The 15,990-nt window shown below is 52.8% G+C and overlaps 1 protein-coding gene across 1 annotated transcript in view; it reads right to left on the bottom strand.

The window, feature by feature from the left end:
- The window catches only part of DDC (dopa decarboxylase), a 55,160-nt gene extending 39,379 nt beyond the window's left edge, over positions 1 to 15,781 (bottom strand). The window contains exons 1-5 of the mRNA XM_022593194.2: positions 15,575 to 15,781; positions 13,338 to 13,451; positions 11,123 to 11,242; positions 2,714 to 2,848; positions 760 to 903 (exon numbers count right to left, since the gene is read on the bottom strand). Of these exons, the coding sequence (XP_022448902.2) occupies positions 760 to 903; positions 2,714 to 2,848; positions 11,123 to 11,242; positions 13,338 to 13,451; positions 15,575 to 15,775 (714 nt within the window). The 5' untranslated portion in view covers positions 15,776 to 15,781. The remainder of the gene's footprint in view (positions 1 to 759; positions 904 to 2,713; positions 2,849 to 11,122; positions 11,243 to 13,337; positions 13,452 to 15,574) is intronic.
- Positions 15,782 to 15,990: the final 209 nt, after the last annotated feature.

Here is a 15,990-nt window from a genome sequence, read left to right as displayed (position 1 = left end):
TGCTGTGAAGCGTCTCCAACGCCTGGTCCCATCCCCAGAGAGGCTGGAGCGAGGTCTGGGCATCAGCATTCTTTACAGCTCCCCAGATGACCCCAAAGTGCAGCCAGATGACCTCACGGGGCTAGTGCCACAATCACAGCCTTTCAGCTGCCATCACACCTGACGTCCCAGTCCAGACACCGGCTGATGCCATGATCACACCAGGCATGACAGCTCCCAGCCTCCAGTTGTAACAGCAACTGTTTCTTCCCCACTGGAAAAAGCCCACCCGTGCACAAGAAAACTAGCTGCTATTTGGCTAGTTAGATGTTTTAATTATATCCTATTTATGTGTATTTTAATTAGTCACTGCTTGCTTGCAATACACCTCTCGCAAAGGACGCCTCTTAGCATCTACTGAGGACACCAATCTAGGTGGGAAGTGTGTTTTATTTTTAATTCGGCTCACTCCGATGTCCGTCACGCATCTACCATGTCAAGGGGCCACCCTATGGCGTCATTTTTAACAGGAAGCAGAAGCAAGCCTTCTCGGCTTCGCAGCATCCTTCAGGCTGGGTTCTCTGGTGTTACTCGTTTCTGAGATTCACACAAATGGAAGGAAAAATAAATGGAGTTTTGCTCCAGCCACCCTCAAGGAGAGGCGGGCTGACCTGAGTACCACCTGGCGTGTGACCACCGCGGCAGCCTGGAAAGTGGCCCTGCCACTGCGGGCCCACCCCTGCAGGGCCCAGACACGCGCGTGGAGCCACACAAACTTACGAAGAATGGAATCAGGCCCTCGGCCTTGTCTCTCTCCAGGGCCTCCTGCAGGGCGGAAGCTCGCATGGCGAACTTGCCATCCGAAGGGATCGCTTTTAATTTCACTCCACCAATCAAGCCGGCTCTTTCCACCGAGGAGTGTGCCTGCAAGAGAGCGCAGGGGTAGAGTCTGCAGCAGCTCACAGCCCTCCTGCCCCCCACCTTCCGGCCTGGAGCTGTTTCAGGTCCTGAGGAATCTGCTTCCCAGTTTAATGATTCAGACACTTAGAGCGAGAAGTGCTCGGCAGTACTGGGGGTGTTTTCATCCATTGGTTTGAATTCTAGTGAAGCAGTGAATGCCCATTTGAAAGCATAGTTGGGATAATGACACGTAATGGTGTGTCCTTAATAAGGGCACTCAATAAGCTCCGGTTCCTACTCTTTCCCTCTGAGGCTCTAAAATCGTCTGTGAAACGTAAGACAATTCTCGGAAGTAGTTCTCCTCGTGGTTTGTGTGTCCTCTTTAACCTCAGGTGAGGAGTGAGGTGATCAGGTTATTAATTTACAACCAGCACCTTGACCCCGTGCTCCCGGGGGCTAAGGCTCTCCTGAAGTGTAGATTCCATTCAGGAGGAGGTGACAGGCGGTGACTGTCTCAGAGGCCACATCCTTGCTTTTGCTCCTTCGCTGCCCATTCTGCTTCCCTAACTCCTACAGGATTCCCCGGAAAGCACCACTGAATAAACAGTGAACCCCTAAAGCCTCGCATAAGGTCCCGCTCCTGGGGAACCTGCCTGAGAGCTGAGGAAGAATTGCGTCCTAGAGCCCATGGCCGTCCAGTGGATGTAAGGAACCCACCTGACTGCCATCACCTAGGATGGTACTAGCCATGCACCATCCTTGGGAGAATCTAGAAGCATCACAAATCACTTCTGTAGGGTGAAATTCCCTCATGGAAACCCTATTGGGAAAGGCTACACCCTAACGTTCATAGCAACTTATCCCAGCCTAGGTTCACCGAACACCTACACGTGCATTTTCTTCAAGTCTCCTCGTGTCTTTCTGGGAAACCAGGGAGATAGAAGTGAATAGTTTTCTTGATGTGCAGGGAGCTCTAATGCCTAGAGTTAGAATACACACAGAGACAGTACTCCTGATTAAGCATCAAAATATAGGTGTTGTGTTGATTTCCGGCTACACGTATTTATTAACTAGAACAAAGTTGTCACAGTTGAAATGCCTGGCTTAAGAAATTTGTTACAAATATTATGTCAGCAGAGCTAAATCAGCCATTCCTTGTGGAACCAAATCCTTCAGTGGTGCCACTTTTCAGTGCCCCCTTGACTACACTTTCACTCATGGAGCTACCGCTCAATGCTCTTTCCTCCTGTTCCTTCTCACACAATTCGGTTTTGTTTTTGTTTTTAACCGTTTTTAAGTGGGCTGGTCACTGGAATTGACCACATGCTAGATGCCCCGATTTGCAGAGTTCTCGAAACCTTACAAAGCACCACTGTATCCTTCATCTTAGTTTAGCCACCAGCTGGCAGAGCTGCATTATCAGGGGACAGGCGCTTTGGGCCCTGTTTGATGGTTAAAAATAATGGCTCAGAGAATTGACGTCATGAGCCTGAGATCACAGAATTTGAAACAGCAGAGCTGGGATGCGAGCCCAGGTCTCTGAGCCCACGTCCCACATGAGTCTCCACAGCTCTGCTCTGAAGGCAGCCAGATGACCTCAACACGAGCAGGTGCAAGTGGGGTCACGGTGACCTCATGGTACATTTATTTTCTTTTCAACTTGATCTACTAAGTTCCTACCTGCAGCCCACACCTTGTCTTTAGCATAGGTCTCCCTGGGGAACTGTTCTTGGATTGGAAATGATGCTGCACAGCTTGGTTGGGTTTTGACTTGCTACCACACCAATCATTCTGCCCTGTGAGGCTCCATGGGGCTCCGGGCAACCACACCCACCTGGTCAGATGCGTAGGCCACCAGCTTCTCCATGATGGTGGCCTGTGTCAGCCCCGGGGAGGCAGCCTGCAGGCATCGTGTCACTTTGGTCCGAGCGGCCAGCAGGGCCACCAGGGTGGCTTCACTGGCACTTCCCTAAATCAAAGAAAAGGTCGAAATGGGCTTCCAAGTACAGCCAGGGAATCATCTTAAACTTGGGAGATGGAATTTGGGGTCCCCATATTTTCTTAAAAGATGCATCTGAAATTGCCAAGTTCACTCTCCTTTCAACGGGAAAAGGCTGCACACCTGTGACTGCCCCTGCAGCTCTTATTATCAATTCAACGTTGCTCTGTCTGTTTTTCATAAGATAACCTCCCACATGTTTGAGCACTCAGCGCGTACCAGGCATCACTGGGCCCACTTCACAGGCACTTTCCCGCGGACGCCTCCTGGTCTACCCAGGAGGTGCTGGCCCATTTCCCCGGGAAGAGGAGGAGATGGGGCCCAGGGCACAGCTCTCAGCCCAGCTCTGTGTGCACAGCAACGTGGACAGATAAATCTGTATGTTTCTATAAATGGGATTCCTCTTCTTTGAGACTCAAAAATTGCCTTGCAGGATTTTCCTCAGTCACTGATGGTACAGGCTGAAGTGTGTCCCCCAAAATTTCATACGTTGAAGCCCTAACTCCTAGTACCTCAGGACATGACCATATTTGGAGACAAGATCTATAAAGGGGTCACTAAGTTAGAGGGTCCCTGATCCAGCCTGGCTGATGTCCTTGTAAGAAGAGGAGCTGAGGATGTGCACACACACACACACACACACACACACACACACGCACGCACACACACACACACACACACGCACGCAGGAGAGGCCACATGAGGACACAGGGAGGAGATGCCCGCCTGCCAGCCAAGGGCAGAGGCCTCCGGGAAATCAGCCCTGTTGCCACCTCGACCTCAGACGTCCAGCCTCCGGACTGTGAGACAATCAATGTCTGTTGTTTAAGCTGCCCCGTCTGTGGTTGTTCGTTGCGGTAGCCTTAGCAAGCTAACACAACGAATGTCGACAACTTATTTTGGCGAAGTAGTCAAGAAGGATGCAAAATTCACTCTTCTGAGGGTGGGAGGAGGTGAAAGAGAATATGGATTCAGCACCCATCGTGTTAGCCCAGCTAATTTGCAAAATAATCCCATTTTTAAATTTTATCATCTTAGGGTGGGAAACTATGCTCAGAGAGGGTAACTTGCCCCAAATCAGCAGCTAGGGAGTGGGATGGTTAGGAGTGAGCCCACATCTGCCCGGCGGGAACCTCCCCACATTTATAATCAACTTTCCTGTTCCCCCTGCTCTTGATCACGGAATCTTAGTAAATCCTGGAAGAAACCAGGAGCTGAACAGTATTACCATTAGAAAGAAAAAATTTTAAAGGTAGAGTTTTGTTGACTATGAGGTTTATAAGATTTTAGGGGAGGGGGGCGGAGACAAGATGGCGGTGTGGGAAGACGCAGAGTTCACGTCTCCCCACAACTAGGGTGGCTGCTGGATGCTGGTGGGGGACCCCGACGCCCACGGAGATGGGCAGAACCCCCAAGGGAACCAGTAGCACGTGGGGGGACTGAGGGGGGGAGGAGAAGTGGAGGCTGGACAGGACCAGTGCCCCTGAGGGGTGGCTGAGAGGGGGGAGGGGTTCCCATGCCTGGAGGGACCCTTGCGGGGGCTCAGATCAGGGGGGAGTGCACCCAACTTTTTCCCTGCCTAATCGGCCGGGGAAGTCTGCCTGGCTCTCGGACCAGGTTCTACGCCCTCAGAGGTCCCCTCCAGGCTGGGTTGGTCCTGGGGACGTAGGAGGGAGGCCAGAGAGAACAAGAGAGGCAAGCGGGAGGGGCCCACCAGTAGAGGAGCGGAGGGCGTTTGCCCCGCCCACTCGGACTCAGGGAGCCTGCTGAGCTCCCAGGCTGCTGCCCCGCCCTCCAAAGCCCCCTCCATGCCATGTGGGTCCTGGGGGCATAGGAGGGAGGCCAGGAAGATCAGGAGAGGCAGGTGGGAGGGGCCCTCCGGGACCGGAGGAGCAGGAGAGGAGTGGAGGGTGATTGCCATGTCCACTCGAACCCAGGAAGCCTGCTGGGCTCCCAGGTGGGGTGCCCCGCCCTCTGAGAACAGAGGCTGGAGGAACGTCTGAGCCCCTTCTGTTCTGTTGAGCCTAAGCCCCCATCCCCCCCGGCCTTTTCCAGCCCTGTGGGTCCTAAGCATAGGCCCCGCCCACTGCCCAAACTTCGCCCTTGCTTTGGCCCTGCCCTCCACAGCCAAGGCCTTTTCCACCTTTTATTCTCCTCCTTTTTACTATTATGGTTCTGTTTTAGCTTCAGTTGTTTCATCTATATTTTTATTTTTAATTTTTTCTAACATACCTGTTAGTTTCCTAGTCTAATTTTATTTTTTACTTTGTTATCATTCTCCTCTCTTTTTTTTTTTTTTTTTTTGGCCACCCTTACACAGCTTGTGGGATCTTGGTTCATAAGCCAGGGGTCGGGCTGAAGCTCCTGCGGTGGGAGCTCCGAGTCCAAACCACTGGACTAAAAGGGAACGTCAGACCCCAATGAATATTCATCAGAGTGAGGTCTCCAGGAGGTCCTCATCTCAGCACCAAGACACAGCTCCACCCAACAGCCTGCAAAATTCAGTGTTGGAAGCCTCAGGCCAAACAACCAGTAAGACAGGAACACAACCCCACTCATAAAAAAAAAGGAAAAAAAAAATGAGACAGCAAAAAAATATGTCACAGATGAAGGAGCAAGGTAAAAACCTACAAGACCAAAAAAATGAAGAGGAAATAGGCAATCCACCTGAAAAAGAATTCAGAGTAATGATAGTAAAGATGACCCATGGGCTTCCCTGGTGGCACAGTGGTTGACAGTCCGCCTGCCGATGCAGGGGACACGGGTTCATGCCCCGGTCCGGGAGGATCCCACATGCCGCGGAGCAGCTGGGCCCGTGAGCCATGGCCGCTGGGCCTGCGTGTCCGGAGCCTGTGCTCCGCAGTGGGAGAGGTCACAGCAGTGAGAGGCCCATGTACCGCAAATAAATAAATTAATAATAAAAAAAAGTAAAGAAAATGTGATTATATTAATATATATTTTTCAGCCTTAACAAAAAAAGGGGAAACCTTGTCATGGATAAACCTGGAACATGGATAAACCTAGAGGGCATTACGCTAAGTGAAATAAGCTAGACAGAGCAAAACAAATACCACATGGTATCACATATATGTGGAATTAAAAAATATTAAAAAAAATATTAACAGGGATAGTTATAGCTGAAAGGGTCATTACACACTTCTAAAGGAAGTTTCACTAAATGTAGTCAGCATTAAGGAGATGTGTTGACAAGAAGAATTGAAAATAAAACTCAAAACAAACAAACAAAAAATTGCCCAGTGAAAAAATCGTCAGCCAGGCATCCATAAGTGTCATGGCTCGGGGACCGGGACAGGAGAACGAGCCGGTCTCCAGGCCTCTGTGGGAAGCAGATCTGGGCCGAGGTAGGGGCAGGGGCATTCTTGCTCCGAGGACAGTAATGATACCTTTGCTTTCCTGCCTCAGACAAAGGTTGCCATGGCAAAGCCGCTAGGAGGCAGAAAGAAATACGGTGAGCGCGGCCGCTCGGCTGTGAATGCTGCGAGGAGAAATGTCCTTTCATCTTCTGGGTTTTCAAGTGTCACCCCATATACGGCGGGAAATGGGCTTTTCTTCCAAGAGAGCTTTCAAACCCAATTAAGAGACCATTTTCATGGTCCCGTTTGTCCAGATCAAAGGATGATTTGCCGTTTGATGCAGACGCCCGTCACGGTGCCGACGCCCAGCAGCTGTGATTACGCCTCTGAGGGGCTCCCCCCGCATCCCCGCATCCGGGCCCCCCGTCTGTCAGCAGGCTCAGGCGCTCCAGGACCTCGCAAATTACAGACAATCAGCCTTGTCAGTGGGAAGGGCGGGATTCCTGCCTCATACTGGGTGGGTGGGCTCCAAGGGGGACTCAATTGAATCCTGGGCTGAGTGATGTCAGAATTATTCCTATAACCAAATGCCGGGGCTTCTGCTATTTCTGGAAAACGGGATTGTCTTTCAAAGAAGAGATAATTTAAAGATGGAGCCCATGGCAGCATGCCCACCTCTGCACATTCACCCAAGCAAAGGGTCAGGGACAGGCTGGTGGAACACTCGTGGGTCCAGCTCACATGTGCACCAGCCTTGCCTCTAAATAGCTCCTGCCCTTGGGTCCCATGCGTGACGTTCCTGGGCCTCGGTTTCCTCATCTATGAAAAAGGTTGTTGATAATCCAATCAAGCCTGATAAATATTTGGAGGTTGAAAAATGAGCACATTAAACACAAGAAATAAAACTAAAACACAGCCTAGCTCAGAGTGGGTGTGCAATACAAAGTAGCTATTATTATAATACACACACCTTGATTGACAGGGTAGTCGTTAAGATTTTTGAGAAGTATCAAACTAGAGGAATCAGCTTGGGCTGCTGAAAAGAATTGAACGTGAAATTATTTTAGTTATAATCTCCAGTGACCCAGAAAAACTTTTTTGTTTGATTTTGATTTTTGGTGGAGCATGTGTGGTGAATATGGACTCAACCAGGGGAGCCCCAGCAGAAAGCTGAGGATCTTCTTAGGAGATTGTTAACCTTCATCCTAAAGAGTGTCCTTTGAAATATGATTTATAAGAGTGAAAGATGTGACACAATGTATATACTGTATCTCCTATTTATATAAATTGTGACACATCATAGAAAATCATGCAATAATAATATTCTCAGAGACTATTTAAACAATGGGAAATGCTCACAATAAAATAGTAAGTAAAACATCACACAGAAAATCTGTATGATGTGTTGCATTATCCCAGTTTTGTTTGTATTATGTACACATATATGTACACACACACACACAAACACATCGGTACTAAAATGACACTGGAAGGAAGCTGCCCCTAAATGTTTCCGTGTCTCTTCCATTTTTCTAATGGATGTCTAGTTTTCATAGGTAGAAAGGGGATGATACTCTTAAGTGGAATAACGGAACCAAAATTGACATCGAAGGCAATCAATTGGCAGTGTGGAAAATGGAGATGATGATGTAGAAAAAACCGTGCAAAAGTCCCCAAAAAATACATAAGAGAAAATGACAAAAAAAAGAAAATGACAAAAGAAAGTTAGAAATTATGGAAGAGGTACCCAATCCGTGGAAAATGGAAGCTCCTGAAAAACAGAGTGAAGTGGCCCAGAGGCAATGACTAAAATGTCCCCAGGTGAGGGAAGAGCTGAGTCTCGGATTAATAGGGCTTCCCAGATGCTGGGGGTTGGGGTCAAGATGAACAGCACAGATAGAACAAAGTAGATCTTGGCAAAATGTGTGGAATTACAAAGAAAAAGTAAGTTTACTGCAAGGTCCAGGTTGTCATGAACTATCAGATCACCCCCAGGCCCGGAACTGAGTCGAATAGAATTCAACACCAAGGCCCCCATCACAGCCCCTCTCTTGCTCTTACTATGGCCACTTTCTGTTCTGCCCACAGCCGGGCTCTGCTCTCCATTGGCAGCGGAGCCCCAGAGCTTCAGGACCCATGTGCTGGGGACTGGAACCCCTCCCCACTGCAAGGTGAGATGCAGCTGACTGACGGGGAGCGGGTGTGGGGGGGTGGAAGGGGGCCATGTACAGCAGTCCCCTCCCTAAAGCTGGAAGCAGCTGAGAACTCAAATCTTTGTGTGTGGTTTTTCCAAGGTTGCCCAGGATGCATCACCTCTGACCAGCAGAAAACTGTCCAGGGTGGCTGAAATGTTTGCAGCTGTGAGAAAAATCATCGTTGCCGCTACGTCTAAGTCCCGTTGACAGCATCGTAGGGAAACTTCCTTACTCATGGCTGATGCTTCATTCTCATCAGCCCCACTCAGAATCGCTGATGTAGGAGGGAAAGTGCTGTAACCAAAGAGGTGAGGTAGGAGGGGACAGAGACGGTGGGGCTGATTCATATGAGGTGACACAGCAGTTATCCTCTTATCAGTCCTACTGATAAACGGATCGGTGACGCCCTCAAGCATAATCATTACGCGAGAGCATCTGTGACTGATCTTCCCAGCACAATCTGGAGCCATGATGTGATTTATCTCCACGCTGGCAGAAACCACCGGGCCCTAGTCGATCTGACAGAGGGAGAGTTCTTCTCTGGCTTCAGCGAGGACCATGCAGCAGGCCCATTTGCCCTGTTTTTCCTAGAGAATCTGCCAGTATCATCATAAACATCTTCGAAGCCATCCTATAATCCTGGGAGCATTCCATAATCCCTACATGCCAGAATGACACACAGCCAACTTCATTATCAAAACCCTCCTCCTGACCGTCGCTTTTATGAATCCGAGCATGCTAGCCAGGACTCCAACTGAACCAACCTATATCATATCCCTTATGAAAAGCCTGTCTACCACTAACACCTGCCCTGTGCTGACGTGTCTCACTACCCATCATCACCTCAGGCATCCCACCATAAACATAAGAAATCTGACAAAAGATTTACTTTGAGAGAGTAAATAGGCCGTGGGTCACAGAGAACTCAGCCATGGGTCACAGCACAAGGCTTATTTATCAAAGTGCATGTCAGCATCTCTGCATCAGAATCACCTGACATGCAGGTTAGAATGCTAATTCCTGGGCCCACCTAAGACTTGTTGAATCTGAATCTGTGAGGGTAGAGGAAGACTCCCTCCCTGACCCTGAGCCGTACTGCCTGTGTTTGGGAGAATAAGGCCTCCCAAAGATGTCATGCTTTCATCCTGGAAGCTGTGACTCTCTACCTGACAAGGAATAGGGACCTTGCCAATGTGATTAATTTAAGAACCTTGACAGGAGGGGAGGGGGGATTATTTTAGATTATCTGCATGGACCTGATCTAATCTCCTGCATCCTGAAACATGAAGAACCTTTCTCATCTGGGGTCAGAGGGAGAGGTGGCCATGAAAGAAGGGTGAGAGAGATGCAACACAGCCACCTTGAAGACGGAGGAGGTGCCATGGTCCAGGAATGCGGGAAACTTCTAGAAACTAGAAAAGGCAAGGACAGAACCTCCAAGCTGTCAACCCTGATTGTAGCCCAGTAAGATCCACCTCAGACTCCCGACCTACAGAACTGTAAGATAATAGGCTTGTCAGAAAATAAACGCATGGGAGTTTAAAAACCCTGGTCGGTTGAGCAGCCTCGGGCCTGGAGGCTGGGGCTCGCATCCTGTCACATTTGGCCACTCCGGCAGGTGACCTCACACTGAGGCATCCGGGCCTCAGTTCTCATCGTTGAGTGGACAGAATCACAACTGCCATGCATGACAGATTCTTAGAGAGAAGACGGTGTCTGAAAAAGGAAATTCCTTTTTCTCCAAAGTAAAGGTTGCTTTCCCTGGGAGGGCGGTGGGTTTAGGAGCATCCCTCTTCCCTACTAGAAAAGAAGAAAGCCAAGAACTCCAAGTTTTCTTAGTGGCATTTGTGCCACAGGTGTTCCACTGTGACGGTCATTGTGCGTGTCCTGTCCCCTGATGGGCCCTCTGGCACGTAGTTGCGCTCAAAGGTACATGTCAGGTGAAGAATGAATTAAATCAGCGCATAGAAAAGGCAGCATCTTTAGGTGAACGGTGGGTTCCCATAGGTGCAGCCGTTTCTAGTAGCCTCTGCCACTGAGGATGGCCCTGAGTGGCGGTCACACGGGTGTAGGCTCAAACCCTGGCTCTAGAACTTACCAGCTGGGGACCAATGGGCAAGTTCCCTGACTGCTGTGAGCCTCAGTCTCCTCACCTGTAAAATGGGAATCTTAAAATGGCCCCTAATCATAGCGTTGTGAGAACAGAGTCCAGGCCTGGGAAGTGCTCCAGCACATTGGCGGGCAATGGGGAACCACGCAAATCTCCACTGTTGTTTTTTGTTTGTTTGTTTGTTCGTTTTTTTGCGGTACGCAGGCCTCTCACTGTTGTGGCCTCTCCCGTTGCGGAGCACAGGCTCCGGACGCGCAGGCTCAGCGGCCATGGCTCACGGACCCAGCCGCTCCGCGGCATGTGGGATCCTCCCGGACCGGGGCACGAACCCGTGTCCCCTGCATCGGCAGGCGGGCTCTCAACCACTGCGCCACCAGGGAAGCCCTCCACTGTTGTTTTTATTGCTATGCACCAGCCAAGCGATAGCCACTACTCTGCCCACCCTAAAGAGGGGCCTGGCTCGGGGATCCAAATCCAGATCCAGAGCTTTCCTAAGGCTCAGCCCTGCTTATTCTCCAGAAGAAACATGAGGACACAGGAAGCTCAAGGGCCTCTTGCCCAGCTGCTGCTGTCCGCCTTCCGGGAGCCCGCGCACCCCAGATGTGGGACCCCCGCCCTGCCTTACCTGGATCACTCCGCCCCCTTCTCCAGCTTCTCCAGCCAAGAACACCGCAGGCAGCCGTAGCATCTTCCCCAGCCAGTCCATCATCACTGTTTCCAGCTCTGTGCACGCTGGGCTGGCAGCCTGCGGCGGGAGGTGGGGGTGAGCCGTAGGCTGGCCGCCCTCACCTTCCCGCCAGCTTGGGGTCCAGTGGAGTGACAAACAGGGAGGCTTCCTTACTCCCCTCCCTTTGATGGGTCGATTTAGCAAAAAGCTCTCAACATTTTCAAAAGGCCTATCCCTGGGTGGGAACCCCTTTGAAGGTGGGCTCTCCCATCACAGGTTTCCCGGAGAAGCAGTGGCAGAGGCTGGACTCCTGCCCCCCAGCATCCCCAAGGCATCACTGAGGATCACTGCGGGGGAACTTGGTGCTGAGAGCGGCACACATGACCTTCTGCTCTGCCCCTCGACCCCGGCACCTGGAGAAGCATGGAAGGAGCCACCATCCCCGGGGCCCAGGTTGACCGCTGGAAGTCCAAGGTCACTGCCTGCAGGGGTTTGCATGTCTCTACATGCCTCACCCGTAGGCACGGGTCCCTGCTGACGTCACCTCTGACTCTGACGTCACCCCACGCTTCTCCAAGAGAAACCTCTAAGGGCTGGGGCCATAGCAAGGGCCCAGGTCTTGCTGAAAATCTTCCAGTGAATCCCACCCAGACTAAACTCTCCCAATCCAAGATGCTGTTCAAATGCCCCCAAAAGGTGTCAAACATGCTCTTTGACGGTGACTCGAGGAGGATGCCTGGGCAGGAAGGCAGTGACCATCGCAATGACCCGCTCCCCAGCCACGCTGGGCCCGCACAGGGAGCTCATTCAGCCACCTGTTTACAGAAGGAGCCAGAAAGGCTCCCTGGTGGACCCTCGTCTACAGTCACAGTGGGAGGAGTGAGATGGGCTGAGCAGAGGAGGTGCAGCCCCGGGACCCCCCGCAGGCCTCTGATCCTGCCTTCCACGCTCGGGGAGGAGGGGTGCGGCTTGGCCCCAGACTCCGCCGGAGGGTGGACGGACCTCCCGTCCATGTGGGTCTCACTGTGGTGGTCCGAGTGCTCTCCAGCTCCCCATGCACTGCTGGCCAGCCCCACACGGAGGGTCCCACTCCATCCTGGCCGAGCCCGGCTCCAGGCACGGGGACCTTCCTCGCTGTGCAGAACCCGGGGCTCGGCCAGCACACCTTAGAGACAGCAAGAAAACCCTCCAAGGCCCTAGACCATCAGACTGTCCTCGGGAAGGACAGACATAGTTGGAAAGATGCTATCATCACCTTGGATGGCTCTGGAGTGGCAGAGCTGAGTGGAATCTGCTGCGGTGTCTAATGTAAGGAATGTCCTTTAGGGGAGGGTGTGCTCAGCCCAGACGGAGGAAGGTCCCCGAGGCCACACAGGGCGGCCCCAGGCTGCTCTCCGCGGAGAACTGCAGCAGGACCCGGGGGTGACCCTCCGGGTGCTCCTTGGGGCACCGAGGCCTACCCCCCCAGCAACTGTGGACCCCAGGCTAAAGAGGAGCAGTGGGGGGTGGAAGTGGGGAGCTGGGGGCAAGGGGAAGGTGGCAGGGGCAGCGGGCAATTCTGCTCGTGCGTTCAAGAACGCACATCTCCTGCAGGCCTCAGGCAGGAGTCATGAGTCCACTCGGCTCCAAGGCACAAGCAAGTAGGCAGGCACTCTGGACCCAAAAGGCCAAGAGCAGACGCTGGCCTGGGGAGAAGTCCCAGCGTGTGGGCAGCCCTGGGGTCCTGGGCGCAGTCAGCAAGCAGCCCTCCTTCCGAGCGCTCTGCATTTGGGAAGGCAGGACTCTTTCCCGTTATGCTGGGCTGGGCTCTCTCTCCGGACGGCAGACGTGGCCGAGAACAGAGGGGATGGGACGAGGGCAGAAGTGTTTCTCAAACTGCAGATTGTACAGAGATCCCTGTTCTGCTTGGGAGACATGCTGGGGCTGCAGAAGCTCCAGGGCCGTGGCTGCGGGTTGAATGCAAGCCAAGTACCTCTAAACACACCGCTGTGCAGAACCGGCTTTTGCATGTGGACATGACTCCCCCTCTCTTTCCCCAAATGCCCTCATGAGGCACCCCCCTCCAGGGCTGGGTCCACCTCCCTCCTGCGGGGGCACCGCCACCTGCTCACCGGCTGAGTCCTGGTTGCACGTCCCCGTGAAGGACCCCCAGGGCGCCCCTGCCGACACTCACCCAGGAGAAGCCGATGCAGCCGATAGCCCCACACAGCATGTCCGCGAGCATGGCCGGGTACGAGCTGGCCGTGGGGAAGTAGGCAAAGAAGTACGGGCTGTGCCAGTGGGTCACCTGTACGGGACATGGCGGTCACTTGGGGCCAGGGAGGCCGGCCCCGGGGGCAGGGGACCCAGGGCGCTGGGTTTGCCATGGCCAACCAAGTCTCTTAGAATAACCCTGCTTTAAATCCTGGCCAGGAGCATGTGCCAGTGAGGGGTCTGCCCCTGAGGCCCCATCTCTTCCTGTTACGAGATTGTTTTTCCTGAAAGTACTCCAAAAACTAGTCTATATCAAAAAAAAAAAAAAAGAGGTCTGATTTTTGAGGTTTCTTTAGCCGCCTTACTGCTGCCCCCTCACTCTCCCGTACAATCCCTTCCTTGCTAATGGAGCAAAGCTTCCGGGTTCCACAGTCTCCCTGCGCCCCCGTCACGGTCTGTAGTGTGTGTCCCCAAATTCCTGTGTTGAAGCCCTAACCCTGTGCGATGTGCCCGGGGCTGGGGCCTTCGGGAGGTGATGGGTAGGATGAGATGGTGAGGGTGGGCCCCCCTAACCTCACCCCCGCAGGGAGGAGAGGCCAGGATGAGAACCCCCCAGGAGGGGGATCTGCAAGAACCTTGGCCTCGGACGCCCAGCCTCAGCCCCGTGAGAAGTGGATGCGCTGTCCAAGACGCTAGCGGCGGTGTCTGCAGCCGCAGAACAGCCAGGACAGCCCGGGCGGGGCCTGACATTTAACCTCACTCCTGGGAGGGATTTGATGCTGCGCGGCTTCTCGTGTGTGCACAGACAACCTCCCGGCCGGCGAGAACCGGAATCTTGTGCTCAGCTCAAAGCACAAATGTCACGGGAACTCCAGGGAGGACGAGAGAGGGGAGCTGGGCTTGAGGGACTTATCAGGGAGCTGAGGCCGGAGGCCCAGTACCCCGTGGGCAGGGGCTCTGCACCCTGAGCCCCAGGTCCTGAGATCCCACGCCCCGGGGTCCTGACTGCAGATGAGAGGGTAAGGCTGAGGGTCTGGCCCTCCTGCCACAGCAGTGAACATGCTTTTAGGCGAGTCCTGGGCAGGGAACACCTCACCGTGCAAGCATGAAGCCGCAGTGCAGTTTCCTTTGAACTGGAGCTGTCTGCTCCCTTCCAAGTGACTCTTGTGGGGACAACTGTCCTGGGTCCTCCCCACTCCTGTCTGCGGCCCCTGGCACACCCCACACCGAGGCACACTGGCCTCAAAGAGGACACAGCACCACGCAGCCCATATTCTCACGTAAAATAAAGGAAACATTTCTTCCACACGTGTGATCTCCCCTCTGCTGAACACAAAATAGTAAGAGTGTGCTTTATTTGGAGCAATTAACTTACTTGAAACCAGCCTCCAGGGGTTCACTTCCTCAACAGTCATGTGACGACTCTCTCACCTAGCAGGGTCTCAGGGTAGGGGTCTAACCTTGTAGGAGAGCAGGACCCCATGGGGCCTTCCCGGGACAGGCCCCTCCCCCATGTCCTCTGCTGTGGCTCCTCTCTGAAGTACCCAGATAACAGTATCTGATGCACATATTTCCTGAGTTATTTTACCAATGCTAAAACCCTCACCAAATGGAAAAAATTAACTACCTGATGACCATGACCACATAGCCCCCAGACCTACTGGTGCCTGAGAATTCCCATTACCTCACCATCAACCAATCAGAGAACTGTGCACTAGCTGATGACTTAACCGGGGCCTCCCCTCCCTCACCTGGTCTTAAAAATGCTCTGCTGAAACCCATCAGGGAGCTCGGGGTTTTTGAGCATTAGCTGTCCAGGACTCCTTGCTTGGCACCTGCAGTAAACTCTGCACTTTCCTTCACCACAACCTGGTGTCAGTAGATCGGCTTTACTGCATGTGGGTGAGCGGACCCAAGTTGGTTCGGTGACAAACTGCGGGGCTGGGGGGAAAGCACAGTCGCTGCCTTTGGAGCCCACACGATCTGGGTTGTAATCCTGGCTCCGTCACTTACTAGCTGTGCGACCTTAGGCTGATCACCCAACCTCTCTGGGCTTCAGTTGCCTCAGTTATAAAATAGAAATAAAAAAGTTTCTATCCAAGGAAATGGTTGTGAGGATTAGGTGAAATAATTCATATGAATTGCCTGACGCCCAGTCAGTATCAATATTAAATTAGCACTAGCCCTCCTGTTTTCCGATCTTGGACACAGGCTTACCCCTGGCATGATGATCTTCTCGACGTCCTTAATGATGTCCTCAAATGTTTCTGGCTCCTGAGGAGCAGCAGTGGGGAGCAGGGGGCGCAGGTAGCCAGGCTCCACGTCGGGGTACACCTGGCGCCCCTCGACGCCCTCCAAGTAGTCAGCCACGTAATCCACCATCTCCTTCCCTCTCCTGCGGAACTCATGTGCATTCATGGTGACCGGGCTTCCTCAGAGGCAAAACCTGCACAAAGAGAAAAGAAACCAGTCTGCAAACATGATGAGGTCTCACTTGGAGCAGGGCAGTTCCAAGCAAGCTGACAGCTGGGGCTGCCTGGGTGGAGACCCAAACACCCTGGAGTCCACCAGACCCCAAGCCAGCAGCACTCTCCTTCCTTGTCTGGATGGGGTGGAAATGACCCTGGATTTGG

The sequence above is a fragment of the Delphinapterus leucas genome, chromosome 9, assembly GCF_059928025.1.
Source record: "Delphinapterus leucas isolate spDelLeu-1000000601 "Yukka" chromosome 9, BTC_Dleu_Yukka2, whole genome shotgun sequence".
Lineage (NCBI taxonomy): Eukaryota > Metazoa > Chordata > Mammalia > Artiodactyla > Monodontidae > Delphinapterus > Delphinapterus leucas.
This window is presented reverse-complemented; position numbering and strand designations above follow the sequence as displayed.